General features: G+C 39.3%; 1 protein-coding gene across 1 annotated transcript in view; it reads left to right on the plus strand.

Moving 5' to 3' along the window:
* Window positions 1–21,292, plus strand: part of PDE1A (phosphodiesterase 1A) — a 195,630-nt gene that overhangs the window by 128,001 nt on the left and 46,337 nt on the right. Inside the window, exons 3-6 of the mRNA XM_014467417.2 lie at window positions 9,615–9,797; window positions 14,539–14,605; window positions 17,340–17,456; window positions 19,314–19,454. Of these exons, the coding sequence (XP_014322903.1) occupies window positions 9,615–9,797; window positions 14,539–14,605; window positions 17,340–17,456; window positions 19,314–19,454 (508 nt within the window). The remainder of the gene's footprint in view (window positions 1–9,614; window positions 9,798–14,538; window positions 14,606–17,339; window positions 17,457–19,313; window positions 19,455–21,292) is intronic.

The following is a 21,292-nucleotide window of genomic DNA, read 5'->3' on the forward strand; positions in this document are numbered from 1 at the left end:
TGAGAATTGAGCTAAGGTCACCATAACTGAGTTGTCGATCCAAATGTTTAGTCTTTATAGTCACTCAGATATAATGCTCGTCTTCTCACAGTTTTTAAAAAAAGACCAATAAAACCAAAAGAAACATTGAGCAAAGCTACCAGGTAGACAGAAAAAAGAAAGAAAACTGCCAAAATAAATAAATAAATAAATAAAAATAAAAACAAAACACGCAGAACAAAGCAAAACAAAAGAAAAAACTGTTGAAATAAATTTGAAAGCCTGCTATTTTAAGTCTCCTATGGAACAAGACAAGGATTAAATAATAAATAAATAAACAAATGGTGGTGGTCTGGAAAATTAACTCAGATGTATTTAGCACTGAGGAAGTAGGGTACTGAGAGTCAGTATGGCATTTCAAATGTATTTTACTATCCTGGCATTTAATTTATTTGTACTTCAAAATACCCTAAAATTCTACCATACAGATATATTTTTCCATGAGAACATAATGCAATATACCAGCTGTAGGAAATAAATTTAAACTTCCTTCAACTGAAAATTCTCTGGTGGGCCAAACTCATTTAAGACTTTTTTAAATCAAATTTTTAACCCTAAATTTCAAGGTAGAGATGGGATAGGGAATAATGATTACTGATATGTATAGTGTCTGAATGAGAAGGTAGTCTGGGTACTTAGTAAGAAAAACATGAATTTAAGGTGAAGGATAGCTCAGCAGTTAAAAACTCAGATTCTGAAATTTGATAGCCTTGAGCTCAAAAAGTGTCATGGCCACTCCTTGTATGATTATCAGCAAATTACTTAAGGCGTCTGTGCCTCAAGTTTATTCATCAGCAAAATAGGGATAGGGATAGTAATTGTGTTCCTTGTGATGATATTATGAGGATTAAATGGGGTAAAGCTTGGTTGTGGGCCTGGTTCATAGTAAGGAAGCAACAAAGTCAGCTGGCACTATCATCTATATCTATCTTAAAGTAGTTCCTAAGTCTGAGTGAAGCTTTATGATTGCCCTTAGAGTGTTGTTTTTTTTTTTGGGGGGGGGGAAGGTGGGGGTGGGTATATAGTCAGCTCAGAGCTGATATGTGTTAATCAAAGAAATAATACTAATAAACTTGCCTACCAGGGAACCACTTACCCCAAAAGAATAACCATACGGCAGAAAGATCAACCTTTCTTAATTCCCCCAGCCATCCAGGAAGGACTCACCTGGAAGATGTTTACTGCATAGGAATTCAATACCAACCTTAGCCCAGGGTCAGTAGAAACACTTACCTGACACTGCCCCCATTTTAGGGTGCTCAACAATAACCCTCTTTTAGTGTGCCCCTCCCCAAGGTGATAGGTCTCCAAGGCCAAGAACCCGGAGCCCATGACCCTCTCCCTCTTCTAGGCACTTGGACCCTGGAATCCCATGCCCTGAGCAAGGTGCCCTCTACCATATTCTGGACACTAACACCCCAGAATTCTCTGCTCAAAGCTCCCCTAGCCTGTCTTTTAAGCCTTTATGGGCTTCCTTCTTAGGTCTTTCCCCCTGAGGGGACACAGGACGCTGTTGCTGTGTATACCCCCCCCCCACCCCTAAAGAGTGGCCAAGAAGCAGCAGCTTTCAAGGCTGGGCAGGCGGATGACGATTGTACTAGGAGGCTGCAGTGTCCACCTGCTTCTGTATTGAGGGCCTGAGCAGAAGGTTAGGTAAGTGCAGAGGGGCAGCCACAGCTGGCCCTACTCTGTCACTCAGGAGTTGAGAATTCTCAATTCAAACTCAAGTTGTCAGGCTTTCATGAAATTTATTCAAAGGTAGGAGGATTGCCTGGCTGGTGTGGCTCAGGAGTTGAGCATTGACCCATGAACCAAGAGGTCACCAGTTCATTTCCCGGTCAGGGCACATGTTCGGGTTGTGGGCTTGATCCCCAGTAGGGGCATGCAGGAGGCAGCTGATCGATGTTTCTCTCTCATAGATGTTTCTATTTCTTTATCCCTCTCCCTTCTTCTCTCTCTCAAATCAATAAAAACATATTTAAAAGAATAAAAGGTAGAAGGATAAAACATAAATAATTTATTCACTTGATATATAACTTTATTTAATTATATAGTATTTTGGAGAAATGTGCTCCTGTCCTGGGCCCAGCAAATGTTAGGGGCAGAATTAAATGACTTAGTTGCTTGCTGAAATGTGTTCTTTATAATAATAGTAAAACAGGAAGAAGAAAATTTCAAACTTGAGAGGTTAGTTTCTCCTACTTGCACTCAGCACTTGAATTTTAATACGTAATAGGTGTGTGTATGGGCACCAATTGCCTGGAAATAGCCATGTGGCTACAGGGGTAATCATTTTCCAAGAGTCCACTGTGAAAAGAAATATTTTCACTGTTATAATTGTAAGAGTCAAAATCCCATGACCTCTCCTTCCGTGGCTGCCTCCTTTATTCCCTTCCCCTACAAACTTTCTAGTTCAAAATATAAGCCCTTTGGGAGTTGTGTCATCTGATTTCGAGAGAAAATTTGGAATATAAATATCTCCCAAGAATCAGCTGAGTGCTGATTGGATGCAGGGTCAGTTTTCACAGCTTGCCAGCACCCCATAAACACAGTTCATATTTAGGGACCCCTCACTTTATGCTGTATTGACTCCATTGGGACTAATACAAAAAGTTACATCAAACACCAGTAGAAGCGTTTTTCCAAGGTCAACGGTGATAACATTTTATACATATACTCCTTATTATTCTTTTCTATGTAGTGCATTTTAAGAATTCCCAGGGAAAATGCACCGATGATTCTTTTATGTTGTTAATTTCTTAAACACACAGTCTTCAATTTTTTAAGAGCACAGCAGTGTAAAGAATTATGCTCACTCTGCCATCTAACGCTATTATATTGGATGAAGGGCAATAAAGGTTTGGGATGTCTTGAAAGCAAAATTCATTATAGTATTTGATGTCACATTTTATCAAGCTTTGCACAAATTTATTCCAAAAATAAAGTAAGGGCAGACTATAGTCTTATGAGTTTTACATGTAACATAATCTTATTTAACTATTCAGATATTTTCACATCTTAGATAAATGTAGATGAAAATTATTAATGATAATTCTCTAACTAAAGCCAGGATTACTATTTTATATTACTCCATAGTTTTTGTTCCTGCCCTATCTGACATGGTCTAATAAAATTTGAAGAGTATCTTGTGCTCAGAGGAAGGAGGACAAAGTGTAGAAGGCAGGTACCAGGGAAAGGGAAAACAAAGAAGGAAGAAGAAAGAGGTGGAGGAGAAATGCACCACTAGGTGTACTGGTTTATTTTTTAATTTAAATTTAGGTTTTATCCACTTGTCTTTCAACTTTCTTCCTGCTAAACTGGAATGATTATTTTAATCTGCTACACCTTATTTATGCCTTTGTTAGGAATTTCTTACCATACTCGATATGTGAGCATAAAAGAGTTATTATTTAACAGAAATACTGAGGTCCTTGGCTAAAGGCATGGAAACAGTACATACTATTTTTAAAATTCCTGTACCTTTAACTCAAAAGGCTATAAAAATGTTTAATATATTTTCCATGCCAAATATATGTTTCCCCATAACTTGCTTCAAAAACTGTAAAGGGACTGTTCAAGGGCACATTAAGTGAAAGGCAATGAAGAGATGATTGCCAAATGTGAGCTACTCCCAGCATGCTGCTGCTTATCAATCAAATAGCATGGCACTCTAAACACTACAGCTTCTTCTACCATCTCCATCCGCACTCCACTCCCTAGAGCTCATTACTTGTAATAGTTCAGTGCAAATATTTTCAGACATTTTCTAGTCATTTAGTAGGTATATGTTGGTCCCACAATCTATGCCATGCACTGTTGTAGCTGCGGATGATGCAGCAATGGACAAAAACAGAACAACTCTCTGTTCTCAAGGTTTTTATAGTCAGTGGATGAAACATAAAATGAATAAACAAACTAATAAGCATTTGACATGACTTCAAATAATGGTAAGTGCTATGGATAAAAAGGAATAAGGGCGTTTACTATTTGAGTAGGGGGTTCAGGGAAGACTTCTTTACCTGAAAGCCGTGAGGAAATGATCCCCACAAAAATCCCGTAAGAGATTCTAAGCAGAGGGAGCAGCCAGTGCAAAGCCCTGAAGCAGAAGCAAACTTGGCAGGTTTGCATGCAGCAAGGAGGTCAGCGTTGCTTGGGCAAGATGACTAACGGGGAACTGGTTAGGAGATGAAGGAGGAGACAGAGCTTGTGATGAGCTATGTAGGATTTCGTGGGTCAGGTATTAGCATGGTCTGATTTACACTTTAAAAGAGTTATACTGGCTGCAGGGGAAAGAAGAAACTGAAGGGGGTCAGGACAAGAGCTGAGAGACCAGTGAGGACGCCCCTGCAGTGGGCCAACAAGAGATGAGGATGGCTTGGCCACTCTCTCTCTCATTTATTGATGGTGGAAATGCAAAATGGTGCAGCCTCTTTAGGAGACAGTTTGGAAGTTTCTCAAAAAACTAAACACCGTAAGTTCCAACCATTGTGCTCCTTGGTATTTTCTCAAATGAGTTGAAAAAACTGCATACAAATGTTTATAACAGCTTTATTCATAATTGCCAAAACTTGAAAGCAACCGAGATGTCCTTTAATAGTTGAATGTATAAACAAAATATAGTACTTCCATACAATAGAATATTATCTACACTAATAAAAGAGAAACATGGTAATTAGCGTACAACCGCTACCCTTTTCATTGGCTAATCAGTGAGTATATGCAAATTAACTGTCAGCCAAGATGGCGGCCGGCAGCCAGGCACTGAAGCGAACATGAGGCTTGCTTGCTGCGGACTCCAACGTTCCCCGCCTAACTTGCCGGCCTCTCAGCTGCAACTCTAAGCAACTGTGTACTATGTTGCAAATAAGAAGCTAAACAAAACCCCAGAAACCAGCCGGACTGAAACCCAGCCGGACCGAAACATTGTATCGATGTTTTCAGCAGTGAGGCCTCAGAGCTAAAGCTGGCCCAGAATAAAAAAAAAAAAAAAAAGAGAAGAAAACAAGGAGCGGTTGGGAGCTTCAGTCACTCGCCACCTGGAAAACAGCCCTCAGCCCCTCACCCAGACTGGCCAGGCACCCCAGTGGGGACCCCCACCCTGATCCAGGACACCCTTCAGGGCAAACCAGCCAGCCCCTACCCATGCACCAGGCCTCTATTCTATATAGTAAAAGGGTAATATGCCTCCTGGCACCGGGATCAGCGGAGCAGCGAGGCTCCCGGCACCGGGATCAGCGTGACAGGAGGCAGCGCCCAAACCCCCTGATTGCCCTGCGGCTCTGTGTGTGACAGGGGGCAGGGCCACAACCTCCCTATTCGCCCTGCTCTGTTCATGACAGGGAAAGGCGCCCCAACCCCCTGATCAGCCCTGCTCTGTGCCTGATAGGGGGGAGCTCCCCAATCCCCTGATTGCCCTGGGGCTCTGTGTTTGACAGGGTGCGGCGCCCCAACCCACCCCCCCCACGGGCCCTGCTCTGTGCCTGATAGGGGGGAGCTCCCCAATCCCCTGATCACCCTGTGGCTCTGTGTGTGACAGAGTGTGGCGCCCCAACCCCCCCCCCACCCCCACGGGCCCTGCTCTGTGTGTGACAGGGTAAAGCCATAACCTCTCCATTGGCCCTGCCCCGAGTGTGACAGCGGTGGCGCCCCATCCCCCTGATCGGCCCTGCTCTGTGGGTGATAGAGGGTGGCGCTCCAACCCCCCTCCACGGGCCTTGCTCTGTGTGTGACAGGGTAGAGCCATACCCTCCCCATTGGCCCTGCCCTGAGTGTGACAGGGTGCAGCACCCCAACCCCCTGATCTGCCCTGCTCTGTGTGTGACAGGGGGCAGTGCCCCAACTCCCCTATCGGCCCTACTCTGTGAGTGACAGGGTACGGACCCCCAACCCCCTGATCGGCCCTGCTCTGTGAGTGACAGGGGGCAGCACCCCAACCCCCTGATTGGCCCTGCTCTGTGAGTGACAGGGGTAGCGCCCCAACCCCCTGATTGGCCCTGCTCTGTGTGTGACAGGGGGTGGCGCCGCAACCTCCCCATCAACCCTGCCTTGAGTGTGACAGGGGGCGGTGCCCCAACCCCCCAATTGGCCCTACCCTGAGCGTGACTGAGGGTGGCATCGCAACCTCCCGATCCGCCCTGCTCTGTGCATGATGGGGCGGCGCCCCAACTCCCCAATCGGCCCTGGTCTGAGCCTGACCAGGGGCTGCACTTAGGGATTGGGCCTGCCCTCTGCCACCCGGGAGCATGCCTAAGCCAGCAGGTCGTTATCTCCCGAGGGGTCCCAGACTGGGAGAGGGCACAGGCCGGGCTGGGGGACCCCCCTCCCCCCGCCCCCCGAGTGCACAAATTTTTGTGCACCGGGCCTCTAGTCCTATATAATAAAAGGCTAATATGCAAATCGACTGAATGGCGGAACAACCAGTTGCTATGACACACACTGGCCACCAGGGGGAAGACCCTCAATGCAGGAGCTGCCCCCTGGTGGTCAGTGCCACTCCCACAGGGGGAGCGCTGCTCAGCCAGAAGCTGGACTCACAGCTGGCAAGCACAGTGGCAGTGGTGGAAGCCTCTCCCGCCTCCCCAGCAATGCTAAGGATGTCAGACTGCTGGTTTAGGCCTGCTCTCCCCTCCCCCCCCTTCGAGTGCAGAAATTTCGTGCACTGGGCCTCTAGTTTAGCAGTGAAAAGAAATGAGCTATTAAGCCATCAAAAGACAGTATGAAGTTTAGATCCATAACAGTTAAAAAAACATTTTAGTTTCTTGCAAATGATATTTTTATCATTTAAAACCAGAATTAGGATTGATATGCTTTATTAAATAAATATTAATGTAATACAAAGCTGTGCCTTTATCTCCTATCTGATTTATAACCCATGCTGATGCTTACCACATAGTGTTCATGAAGGTTGAAAATATTCTTTCTTCGTCTAGATAGGTAGGTAGGTAAATAGATAGATAGATAGATAGATAGATAGATAGATAGATAGATAGATCCTTAGTCTTTATTTTATATAAAATATGTATAATATTATATTAACCTAAAGGCTCTGAAGAGAAGGAGCGAGATTTATTTTAAAGAATTGGCTCGTGTGACTGTGGGGGGCTGGCAAGGTGGAAATCTGCAGGGCAGGCCGACACAGGCTGGACATTCTGGCAGGAGTAATGTTGCAATATTGAGTCAGAAAGCATTCTGGAGCCAGAATTTCTTCCTCTTTGGGGGATCTCCCTCTTATCTCTTAAATCTTAAGGCCTTCATGAGATTGAATAAGGCCCACTCACATTATGGAGGGTCAGCTGCTTTACTCAAAGTCTATTACTTAAATATCAATCACATCTAAACTATACCTCACAGCAACATCTAGACTGCCATTTGACCAAACAACCGGGGCCTATAACCTAGCCATGTTAACATGTAAACTGGCCATCACAGAGCTATTTGTTGCTTTTTCAAGATTTGCCTTTTTAGTTATAAAATAGCATATTCCATGTTTTTCTCTTTGCACACAGTCTTCCTGTATTCCCATATCCACTAATTGACCCCCTTCACTCGTTCCCCCTGAGATTATAGGCTCTTTCCTTCTCAGTGCATGACATCATGCCTCATGACTAAGGATTGCTGGACCCCTGAGCACCACATCCCTATGTGAACTCTCACTTCCATATGCTGATTGTTGCCATGTTTGCCCGTCTGGCTAGAACAATTTATGAGTTTAGGACACGTAGCCATAAAGTAATCAATGTCAAAGGAGTAATTGACAGCCTTACTATGTGTCTGTCACTCAATAGTGGATAAAACAAGGCAGCACTAGAATTCTTGGAGCACGGTGACATCACAGTATTACAGTACAATGGTCCTCGTTCCATATGCTCTGCTCGGTGGTTTCATGTGATCACTGCATAAGAAATAATAGAAATGGCATCAGCCCTGAAATTTTCAAGCCATGCTGTGTACTATCTTGCTTCAAGTGGCTAAGGAATCTAATTTAAAATGGGCAGAAAGAGAATAAAAATATGTTCCTTTGAATTACAATGTCAGTGTATTAAGGCTAAGTCAAAATCATCCAAACTTAAGGCCCGAAAGAAAATTGAAAATGACATACAGTAAGTATTAACCAGTATTAACTTCCAACTATGTAAATCTTCTTATTTTCATACGTATACATGGAATTTTGTAACTCCCACATGTATATTTTTCATATGTTATTTCATAAATGCTTTCATGATTAATACCATGAGAAATGAATATTGGCAAATGACGGTCCTCTGAGAGTTTTTAGAAAATGGCAACACATCGAGAAGGTGACATTATCTTTTGAGCTTCTTTTTGGTAGTGGTGGGTGGGCTTCCTTCTCTTCTGCCCTTGCCTTGGTCTCTGTCCTCGCAAGATGGTGTGTGACTTGTTCTGGATAATTTAGCGCACGCTGTCATTTCTGGCTACCTTCCTTCCACCAAGTCATAATCTTTAGGCCTCACTCTGTGCAAAGAGATTTACCAAAGCAAATAGAACCCAAAGGTCAAATCTAACATGTGCCCAAAATAGCTCTAGGTTATTAAATTGGTGCACTGACAAGGAAATAACTGAATCAAGTGACAGGCAGAGCTGGCTGTGTTCTTCCTGGAGGCAAAGCCCGGTTGCTCTGCAAAGCTGGTTTTATATTTTGGGGGGAGCCTTTCACACACTCTTGCTGGTTGAGACATTTAGGAAGTTCTGGGTCACTGGAGCTGACCAGCCTTAAGGACAGCTGTATGAGTCTAGGACATATGGCCAGAAAGTTATTGCAGCATCAGTCTGGTCAATATGGTGCATCTGGAACTTATCTCGGAGAGGGCAATGCTTTCAGTCCTGTTCACCTCCTCCTTCACTCAGGGGGCATTCTCAGCCAGCAGTTCTAAAGCCCTCAGAGCTCCACCCTCATTTGCTCAAAGCTGGGGGAGTTTCTCCTCCACTTCCACTGGTTCCGTCACCTAAAATGAGTTTTTAAATAATTTGATTTTACTTTTTCAGTTTTTAAATCTGTGATGTTGATATATTGAATTAATATCTTTTAGAGTAATTATTTTCCTAAAATTTAAAGATACCTAAAGCAAATGAAATAGCACACGTGAATGACATTCATAAACTCAAAGGCCATTATTGAAATAGTATGTACCATCTGTACTGTATGTATTAAATATAAGGTGACTTTGATGGCTTCTACCCCTCTTTTTTTTTCCATTCCAGTTCCTTCCTTTACTAGTAGACACCTGTTTAAAGCCTTTCTTTCCGATATTATCTTAATTTTACTCACCATTAGAATATTAATATTAGCAGGCTGGTATCTCCAGACTGGTATCATTGCTCTTAAATGATTGGGAATTTGGAAATGCTCAAGTCCATTAGTCTTACCTTAAGAAAATTACCAATTTGAGAAATTCAGAGCTTTCCAAATATTAACCCAATCATTTTTCTTGTTTTAGGTAGTTCATATTAAGGAATGATCAGAAAGGGATTTGCGTATTTAAATCCTATTGCAATGCTTATTTTATTGTTATTTTCTTAAATGTTCCTAAAGTTTTCATCTGTATACATTTTTGTAGGAGACTGCTGGATACTGACGATGAGCTCAGTGACATTCAGTCAGATTCAGTCCCACTGGAAGTCCGGGACTGGCTGGCTTCTACCTTTACACGAAAAATGGGGATGATGAAAAAGAAATCCGAGGAAAAGCCAAAGTTTCGGAGCATTGTGCATGCTGTTCAAGCTGGAATTTTTGTGGAAAGGTATGTGAAATTTCTGGCATCTCAAGACAAAATTCAAAAGGCAGAAACTATACCTACACTTTCGAAGTTATGGGAGCCTATATATTACTTACTGAGGAAAATCGCAATCATAAGTATCCCTACAATGAACAGACTTAGGACTTATGATGAACTTACCTATACCAAAATTTTCCTATCCTGGATTATTCTTTTTATTCATTTTAAATTGACATAAAGACTAAAGGCAAAGGCTTTTGGCTTTTGAATGAACTTTTGTGAATAACTGTTTAAAAACAATTATAACACATTCATATGCCACACCACTAATTTTACCTGATAAACTATAACACCTCATACAGTAAATTCTATACTACACACCAACACCAAGCAGGTCTCTCTCTGCACTAAAGAGAGAAGACCATTCTGTTCCCGTTATAGGAGGAAAGCTCTCTCTGTCCACCTTGGAAGAATTTTGTGTATTTTTTTTAACATTTCTGTCACTGAAGCAAGGAATACGTGATGGCTCCTAGAAGCACTGAATCAAATCATCAGTTTCTCATGTGGAATACATGTTAACATGACCCCATGTTACATTCTGTTAGCCCTTAAAAACACAACGTACTTTTCTGTCTGGGAAACAAGATGTTTCAACACTAAAAGTATGAAAAGACTTGAAATAAACATGTTACAACTAACCATGTTGAAAACTAGTTCTTAGAAATTCTTTAGAATAAAAAACAATTACATTGTTTTAATTTCTATATAAAAAGTTTATTTTAACCGTTTTGAGACAAATAAAACTGAGGCACAGAGAAATTTGTTTGTCAATGTACTTAAAATTAAATTTAAGGGAAATAATATCATTTTAAATCTTCTGACATCTCTAGCCATTACCTCTAATGAACAGTATAAACTTTAATTTTCTTCTCTTAAGGGAAGAATGGGAAATAGACTTGGGCTTCTAAAAATGAAAATGAGAATGCATTGCAAAGAATATTCAATGTGTCACCTGAAACTAATACAAAATAATACTGAATATAAACTGCAATTGAAAAATAATGTTTTAAAAAGGAAGTATTCAATGTGACTTAAAAATATATTGTAACTAGGCATGTAAAGTTTCTAGGATCTTGGCTTGTGCCTGTGTTACCCATAATAAAAACCACTCAGTGACTACTCAAATTATTTTGAGTATTTCTTAATCATATCTAATTGGCTTTGATAAAATAATCATCATAATGAGCAATTTGATTAGTCTGGTGACGCACACACCCTTCGCACATAAACTGGTCCCAACCCTGCCTCGGTGGGACCAGAATCTGAAACAGGGAGACAGGGCTGGAGAGAAAGAATTTCTAGAACAATATTCCTCATTTTAAAACAACTAAGGCAAAAAAAAAAAACAACTAAGGCAAGTGTGTGATAGTTATTGATTTTTTTCATAACATCAAATTCAAAATAAATAGTAGTTCAGAAAGTCAGTGAGAGAATCACAGACTGTTTTGATTTACTGAAGCAATGCAGATTTTGTCTTTTTTAAGAAAATGTTACAGAACTTGGCAAACTAAAAAGAAATACAAACTGTGAATGTAAATCAAATAAATTTCCATTTCCATTCAGTAGAAGATTAAAAAGAATTCTATAAAATATATTGACATGCTAAATTTTTTGTGCTATTCAAAATATTTAATAGCCTATGGAAATATTAAAGTGTACTTAAGATCACTAAATTAGTAAGCAGTCTTGAAGAAAGCAATGTGCTACAAACATTTGGAAATAAAATCTTTTTTATTACCCTTGAACTCCCACTAGTAAATGCATAAAAATAGTGGGATCTGCTTATCTTGAGTTTTCAAAAATAATCATCTTTGATCTTGAAAGTTAGAAAGACTTCTTGAGCCTTCTCTCAAGCATCTTCCCCAAAATTCAGTGTCTCCGCAAGTCCTGGCAATTCACTTACCCACATGTACCCCGAGTCTGCTCACTGTCTCATCTCCACTCCCGCATCTCCAATGGGAGCCTTCGCTACCCGCCATCAGAAGTATGGCAATAGCTTCTGAACTGGACCCCCCTCTTCCTCACTTGCCTTCTCCAAATAAGTCATCCTACTGTGCTGTTTTAGAATATAAATTAGTTCCTGTCCCTCTTAACCTTACTATTACCTGTTGGTTTTCCTTTTCACTTGGTGTTAGAGAATTTTTGTATGATGGCTTTGCAGGATTAGCAACCCCCCGCCCCCCAATTCTCTTTTACCTGCTTGACTGAGTATCTATACCAGTCTGGTTTCAACTCCATGAACATCCCTAAACTCCTTTCTTCCCTGAGGCCCTTATTCCTGATATTTCCTCTTTCAGAAATGATTTCCCCACCCTTTGACCGTTTTAGCTGGCCCTTTTATCCTTCCAGATCACTCTGTGTGCTGTTCATTACTTTCTCTGCCCCAACCAGTGGTTTACCTCATAGCACTTCCCGCTGTAATTATATATTGTTTCTTATTCATTTTTCCTCTCCACCACTGACTAAATCTCATGAAAGTAGCAATATATTTTTTTTATTCGCCACTAAAATATCTGGTCCCTAGCACAGTGTCTGGCATAAATAGTTGTGTTTTAAGTTTTGAATTATATTTTGTAACTATAGTCAAAACTTTCAAAAATAATCCACTATATTTCCAACTGGACTTTTGTCACTTGTAAAAGCCTAGGAAATTCATTATTCTTTTTCAGCAACTTGCAATATATAAACTACTTACTCAAGTGTGAGGCAACTGCATCCATTTTCTCCCACACTCATTCTGATTCCAGGATGAGTTATCTCGATTTCCTATTTCTCATTTTTTATCTCAACATTTTATTTTCAATTATAGGGTTAGAAAATGATAATGGGAAATTTTCTCTATCAATTTGGAGGGGGGATCCTCATTTTTGTACCTTTACATTCCATATAATGAGAATATATACTGATATTTATTTCTTAACCTATTGTAAGTCTAAGAAATGTAATAGCACCAGAGTTCCCACTGAGCTCAGGGAGCCCTAAAGAATGTTAAGCATTGGAATCAAGGGTATTTGCTGCAGAATAACAATATTAATAATAATGATGACTTTCTTATATCGAGTACTTATTATATTATGCTAGGCATTTATAGTATGTACTCTTCACAGAAACCTTATAGTTATTCTCATTTTACAGATGAGTGACATTAAATAGTTTTCCAAAGGCACACAACACAGCTAGTGAGTGGCTAACAAGCTATTCAAAGCGTGTGTTCTCTTTGCTACATCATGCTGCCTTTTATGCCATTAGGTCAAACTGTTTTAATGTTACTTAATTTGTAAAACTTCTTATTCCTGTTGATTTTTATATTGACCTTTTGTTTCCTGGTCTATCACCCTTTCATTTCTCCTGTACTTTAACTTTTTTTTTGTAATGATGACTAGAAAAATGGATAGAAAAAACTGTTTCTTTAGGAAAAAAACCCTCATAAATATTATTGACAATAATTATTTTCTGGCTCTTTTATAGTGTAGTTAGTAGTTTCCTTGCCCTGCAAGATTTGAATAATTATCCCTGCTTAATGGAGCAATTAGTGTAAGTATTTTTATTTATAAACTGTTCTGAAATCTCCCAACAGAATAGAGTATACAGATAATATTTTTATTATAACTAATCACCTACATTCAAAAATTAAAGTCACTTACAATAAATATAACTTGAAAATAAGGTAACATCTCTGTCATGAAATGCAGGTTACTTTATCAAGAAAGCCTAGGGTAGATATAAATATAAACAATATTTTAATTCTGATATTCAAGAAGTCAAGATTTAAAAGGAAAACATGATAAATGACTCAACTTTTATGATATTTTAAAAAAGATAGCTTTTACATAGAAAATGGGTAATATGTCTTAAGGATTTTTAATATAATGTAAATTAAATAAGAAGATTGATATTTTCCATAGTGGTTTTATAGAAGATGCAGAATATTTTTTCAAATTACTTATTCTTATATTGAACCCTAATATAAATTAATGATATAATTATTAAATTATGGTTTTGTCTAATTTAGTTTTTGATGGACATCTTGGTTGCCCAATGAAAGATGGAAAATCCAACAAATTACTGATTAATAAAAATATTTTTATTATTTATACTATTATAAAAATAGAAATAACTTTGTTCTTTCTGGATAATTTTTATAAATGATGTTAAATGACAATTTGAACAACCTTAAGCAATTTTTGTCAATATTGTTTCCCCCGATATTCTAAACTAAAAAAAAAGAAATCTGTGCAAGTTTTTATGATGCTACACATTCCATTCTATAATTTCCATTTTGTGGAAAAAAATATATGAGCTATTTTAATGACATTCAACCTCCACACTGAAGTTTTTGGTACATAAATGGACATAAAACAAGAATATTCTGCTGTCAGTGATATGGTGACATGCTAGAAAGTGTTATTGTTGCATACCCAAAAGACAGTCTCTTTTAATAAGATGAAGTTAAGGCAAAGATATCTTTACCTGGAAACTAAAATCAATAGGACTTCAGATTGTGGTCGTAAGTAAACAAAATAGTATTAGCATCTGTCACATTGTAGAGCTTAATAAAGGATGACTGTAGTTATTTCATTGTTGTCACAAAGGCAGCCTGTAACTAACAATAAAAGGCGAACTAGTTGAAAGTAATCTTTCCCCTTATATTTATATTGAGTAAGTGATACATATGTGTATATACATACTTATTTTTCTTTTTTAGGATGTACAGAAAGTCCTATCACATGGTTGGTTTGGCATATCCAGAAGCTGTCATAGTAACATTAAAGGTGAAATAATTTCAATTATTTTAGTTTTCCAAATAGTTATGTTTTTAAATCTTCTTAAAATTGTCAGAGGAAATGAAAATAGGTCTTTGTTGCAGCTTACATATTGGTATGTAAAAAATATTTTAACCATTTTGCAGAATGTCATGTGTTCCAAATTACGACTCATTTTAGACTTAATTGAGGATTGATTTTCACTACAAACTATATCAATGCATATGCATGTGTGAGTACACATGTGTGATTTTTTCCCCTATGCTTTATTTACATGGATCTTGAATTCAATTTTGACAGCACCAGGACTTGTCAGAATATACATGTTTGGTTTTGTATATGTTATAGAAAAGTTGAATGCATTATAAAAAGATGTTTCAGTCCAGAAATGTATATGGAATAAAATTGTCCAGAATTTCAGGTCTGAAAAAATTTATAAAAAGTAAGAAAATTAAGAAAGAAAACAACAACAAAAAAAACTATCTTTCTTGTTTCTTCTTTTCCTATGGCTGCCCTAGTCTGAGACCCAATTGCAGTATTAAAATACTTAATGTGTTAGAAATACTAATGTGTCAAAACTGAAGAGGAAAGGTTTTGGCTCATTTACTTCTCTCCAGTGTGTGTGTGAGTGTGTGTACACTGTTCCTAGCCATTATTTCTACAGAAGCATTTTGAAAGCTCATAATTCAACATTCCTTACTTTTTTCTATCACTTAATTTGGGTGGAAGAATTTCAACCTTGTCTTCTCTAAGTCTTACGGTGGTTTTCCTGTACTAACCAAGAATTAAAAGATGTATTAAACTACTTTACTAGCTTAAATTTATATTGCTTTCTTTTGTCATTTTATTTCCTTTTCTGTAACCCCTTGCATTTGGTTTTCCTTTGCTACATATTAGATTTTAATCTTATTAATTTAAAAAGATAGCTTGTTTTTCTTAGATGCTTTTTTATCTTTATGTTTCTGAATCTGATATAGCAATTATTGTGTAGCTGAAATGTCACATTATAGGATATTAATTACTCAGCTCTTGAGAGATTTTTATTTCCTCAACTATGGGAAAGTATATTATTTATTTTAAGAACCTTTGCTTAGAAACCAACTCACAAAATATTTAAGTATGAGAGAATGTAAATGTTTTTCTAAAATATACTATAGAAAAAACATAGGAACTATTAAAGAATATTTTACTTAAATAATTATTATTTCCTGAAATACCTCCTTATTTTCTTTGTTCTCAATCTGACAAGTCAAAGCCAAGCATCTGCATTAGTTTACAAAGGTAATCATCATTGTTGATGAAAATCCCCAAGAAATGGAGAACTAACCTTTTACCCAGTGGGAAACCCCTAATGGGAACTGTAAACAGCAGCCTTGTAACGGTCTGAAGTAATTCTTCTGTGTTGGCTTTGGAATTTGATAAAAGATTTGTTGGCCTCCTTTGAGCTTTACTGATGGTAAAATGCCTTCTAATAGAACTTTTAGAGACTTGCAACTGACAAACAGATAAAGCAAGTGTTTAGGGATCAACTTAGGGCCAAATGCAAGGAATTTAACAAAGGTACACAAGCAGTTCAGTAAATATTTCATTGGTGTTTCCAAGTGATTCAAAGGACCATTTGAAGTTATTGCTATGTTTCAAAAGAAGTAAGTTTAAAGGAGACTGTGTGAATGCTTTTTATCAGATGTGTTAGATTAGTTTCAGCATGTGAGATGCAGCACACAGCTGGCCTCCATAAAATGTGGCAGGTGAGTGAAGCTCTAAACATCGCCCGCTCAAATTCAAAACTGATGCACAGATTTAAGGTTGTCCGCTTACTTACTAATATTAACCCTGCAGTGTATGTAATCAGACCTTCTTGGCTAATAGTTTCTGATAATCATTAGAACTGACTTTGCTGCATTTCTTTAGGTTTCTTAATTTCAGTGATATATTTAAAGTTTGAGCTTCGGTGCTGGAGCTCAAACTTTACATTGAAAGTTCCCTCAGGATGTATGGGACTGATATCACCTGCTACAAGGCCATTTCAAGTTTTTTGCCCTGGAATTACCTTAAGCAAAACCATGCAGCAGCAAGAGGCGCTTTCCTAGAATACCTCTTTCCCTCTTCCTTCCTGAGGGAATTGCCTGAAATGCCAAAATTACCATCCTCCTCCTCAATCAAAAGACCCACTTCCTTTATCTTCCCATCTTTCCCTGGAGGAAAGTATAAATGAATCCGCCCAGGTTAGAGTGAGTAATAAGGTAGCATATACTTGCATTTGAAAAGAAGATATAAAAATATCAAAGATTTAAACCAAATTACTAAATCCTATGGTGGAATTTCAAGCAACGTAGCGGGTAGGTGGGTGGGAAAGAGAAATTTGAGCTGTCTTCCTTTTACCCCTCAATTAACATCACCTACATAAGGCCCACTCTGGGGAAATTAATTTAGGCATAAATTTGGAGCAAGATTTAGGATCAGAGAAGTATTAAAGTGTTCTCAGGCTTATTGCACCTTTTGATTACCTTGGGATTAAGGAGACAATCTTACCCCTACATTAAGCCTTATGGCCTCACTTTTGTGAACCATAGACACTAAGTGGTCTTGTCATATCGGACACTGGTAAAAATATAGTCTAATGTGCTGATTTGAAATCTGGCTGGCTGGATGTATAATGCCTGATCTTTCCTATAATTTTTCATAGAAAGAAACAAAACTGTATGAATTTGCCACCTGAAGTACTTACTCTTTCTTTCTACAGGAAGTTGACAAATGGTCTTTTGATGTATTTGCCTTAAATGAAGCAAGTGGAGAACATAGCCTGAAGTTTATGATTTATGAACTGTTTACCAGATATGATCTTATCAACCGTTTCAAGGTCAGAAACATGGAATAAAAGGGAAATGCTCTTAGAATTAGTTATTTGAATAACAATGAAAATGCAGAAGGTTGAGTCATTTAACCAGTGCACTCTACCGTGTTTCTAATTGACAGGTCACAGAGCTAGGGGGAGGAGTTCATTACCTGAGCTAGCCATCCTCCCCTACTCACTGACATAACTATATATCCACTTGGATATCATGAATCTATTATAATCTTGTTCCAATGACATACCAACATCCTCCAGAATCACTCACAGGCAGCCATGTAGAGATTGAAAGCTATGTTTTAAAGAAATATGATCTTCTGTGATCCTGAGACACAGAAAGAACCTTTATTGTCAACCTTTCCTCAACTAAAATGAAAGGGCTTCTAATTTACTTCATTTAGAGCCATTTAAACAACAGGTTTGATCAGATTTCTGAGCATTCTGCTGTACCTTTCATCATTACCTATGGAATCATGCTATTTTTAGAGCTGGAAGGTACTGGGAGGACATTTATTTTAATGTCTTGTTTTGCCATCGATGGGGTGCTCTTGTTTTGCCATCGATGGGGTGCTCTTGTGTACCCACCTGGTACTGGTGGAAGTGGAATTCTTGGGGTGCCATGGGAAAAGGAATTTCCTGAGGCCCCTATGGGAAGTTGAGGTATTATGGAAAGCTTTATTGATGATATAAGATTAAAGGGGTTCCCTTCCAAGATCCCATCTTCCTCTGTCTCGCCATGGAAAAAGTCCAATCTTGGCTTCAGTGGAGCTGGGATTAAAGCCACTGCCCAGAGGTTCCACTCCATATGAAAGCACAGTCCAGTTTAGCATCCGGCTAGCTTAGCTTGTGTTCTCAGCTGCAGCCCATTGCGTGTGGGGTCCACATGGCCAATGCAGCTGTTGAAGGCCACATGGCGGGTGAGTGCAGGTCAAGGAGCAAGAGAGTGCAAGGAGCAGGAACAAAGCAAGAGAGAGAGAATTCTTTTTCTGGGGATTATAACTGGGAGTTTAACCAATTAACCCAGATTTCACACGCTTGCAGTAGCTCTGCCCCCTAGCTAATTATCTATTTCCCAGGTTAGACTGACAGGCAAGTACCTCTCCTCTGGCAACCCAACTTTACAGCTCATGTCCTATGTCCCCCAGGAGGGGGGAAGGGAGGGGTGTTAATCCCCTTGGAGCAGCGGGTGGGTCGCGACCCCTTTGGGGGTCGAATGACCCTTTCACAGGGGTCGCCTAAGACCATCGGAAAACACATATATAGTTACATATTGTTTTTGTGATTAATCACTATGCTTTAATTATGTTCAATTTGTAACCGTGAAATTGGGGGTCACCACAACATGAGGAACTGTACTAAAGGGTCGCAGCATTAGGAAGGTTGAGAACCACTGCCCTGGAGGGACAATGCTCTGATTCCGTGGGGTGTAAAGCTGTAGCTTCCCGGTGACCATGTTTATAATATCTGGCCTCCCCTTTGCTCTTTTTCTATCATTAATGTTAATAAACTAGCTAATTATGTTGAGACAGTATTACAGATGGAAAAACTAGACTTCACCAATTCTAATAGGTAAATTCTACCCTTTTAAGAACTAGCTTTCTGACTTGACACTGGAAGATATAAACATTTAAAGACAACAGTATGGGTAAGACTGCCATTTCATCTACCTTAGTTAAACACTTGGGGGGTTACAATCCTTCTCAGGATTGAAAGCCAACAGGTTGATGAAGTGGTTTTTCAGAATAGTCCACATTGAACTTCAAGAATCTAACTCCCTAATGTGTCCTCTCCCTAAAATTGTTGTGTTCATGTTGATTTAGAGCTGCTCTTTTGGTAAAATATAATCATAATTATTACTTTCCACAGATTCCTGTTTCTTGCCTAATTGCCTTTGCAGAAGCTTTAGAGGTTGGTTACAGCAAGTACAAAAATCCTTATCACAATCTGATCCACGCAGCTGATGTGACTCAAACTGTGCATTGCATAATGCTTCATACAGGTATCATGGTAAGAACGGCTTTGTAACTGAAGTTTGTTGGTTTAATGAATAATCCATAACATTCATTTTTCAAAAAGTATTTTAACTTAGTGAAAAAAAGATACCCAGAGGCAAATGAAAATATACTGTGAGTTTTCCAAAATTTGGACTATTGAACATTTTTGTTTGTAAATTCATTTTCCCATAGTAATAAAAAAAGTGACCTAAAGAAAAAGTCTTTGGAATGAAAGTTAGTTACAGTGCTCTTCCCTTATATCATTGTGTTCTTCTAAGCTGCCTCAGCAGCCTTTTCTTTTACATACATTGCTAATCACAATCAAATCCTAATGAGTATTTGGGAAATTATTCATGTGAATTTTCCCAAAATAGCCTTCCTCTTCTTTGCAACTGAATGAATCAATAGATAAGTAAATAAATGACTCAGCAATGCAAATTTTGGGTCAACAAGGAGTAGATGATAGGAACCAGGAGATTGCCTGGAGTTTCTATAATGTCTCAGAGTTTAGGCTGAGTCCCAGGTGAAAAGAGAGAAGCAGCTCTTCTGAAGGTTTCAAATTGAGTGGGTTCAAAGGGGTGTAGGCCATGTGAAATCCCCAAATCTTAGTACCTTCTTGATTCCATGTGCATCAACCTAGGCTGAGGTGGTGTCAAAAAGCACGTAAGGAGAATTTTCCACCAAACCTCAGGATATGATTGTCTACCTCTTTAGAATTCAGAAGTTGTACCATTTCTATTGCCAAGGGTCACTGGCACTCAGATCTATGTAACTAGTATTCTTTGGGGGCCTAGAGAACCTCAATACTCATCTTTCTCCACCAGAGACTGTGTTCCTAACTTGGTGCCATGCAGAGCCCCTAGAACCACACACAGTAGGTTGGCCTGGAGATCTTAAAAGCATATAACAGTTACATAATTCTCCAAGTTTATTGTATACAGAACATTTTCATTATTATTTCATTTTCACCCAAGAAACTATAGGGTGTTGTTTAATACACATATTCATTTGCTATGGTTTATCCAATAGTGTCTCGTGTGTTGACTAAAAAATTGTCTCTTCTTTTTCATCTTCCTTTGCCTCCAAAATGCTGCAAATCCATCAATGTCTTGGGCTCAGATACCACTCCCGCCCCATGTTCCAATGATCTGTTGCTCCATAACAAATTGCTCCAAATTTAGTGGCTTAAAACAATAATTTATTAGTATATCTCAAGGGTCTGTGGTTAGAAGGGTCCCAACTAGAAGGCTATCACTTGGAGTCTCTCCTGTGATTTCAACCAGCTAGCAACTATGACTGGACATGTGAGGACATTACTGAGCAAGACATCCATGATGGTTCACTCACATAACTGGGTTGATAATAGCTTATGTCTGGGAGCTCAGCTGGGCTCTTAATAAAGCATTTTCTTGAAATCTCACCAGCAATTCAATAGAAATATGCATTTTATGACAAGACTAGGGGCCCAGTGCATGAATTCGTGCACCTTGAAAGGAATTATGGGCCACAAGGCTGTGATAGGCACAGGGGCAGGTCTTGGCCCAGCCTCCATGCCCCCACCCAGTCCCTCCTGCCATGGCCCCAGGTCCCCTGTCTACTGGCAGCCCCACGCCTGCCGCTGCCACTCCCATGCATGATGGCGCCAGCCCCACTCGCACCCGCTGATGGCATGGAGTGATTGGGGCCAGCACCAGGCACCGGCAGTGGGTGTGAGTGGTGGCTCTGGTGCTGGCTGCAGGTGCGAGTGGGGCTGGCGCTGGCAGTGGGTGCAAGCACCAGGTGGGACCATGGCACGTGGAAGCAAAGAATTTTCAGTAACCACCAGAGGCTCACCCCGATAACAGCAACTGG

This window comes from Myotis lucifugus, unplaced genomic scaffold, assembly GCF_000147115.1.
Source record: "Myotis lucifugus unplaced genomic scaffold, Myoluc2.0 scaffold_5, whole genome shotgun sequence".
NCBI classification, from domain to species: domain Eukaryota; kingdom Metazoa; phylum Chordata; class Mammalia; order Chiroptera; family Vespertilionidae; genus Myotis; species Myotis lucifugus.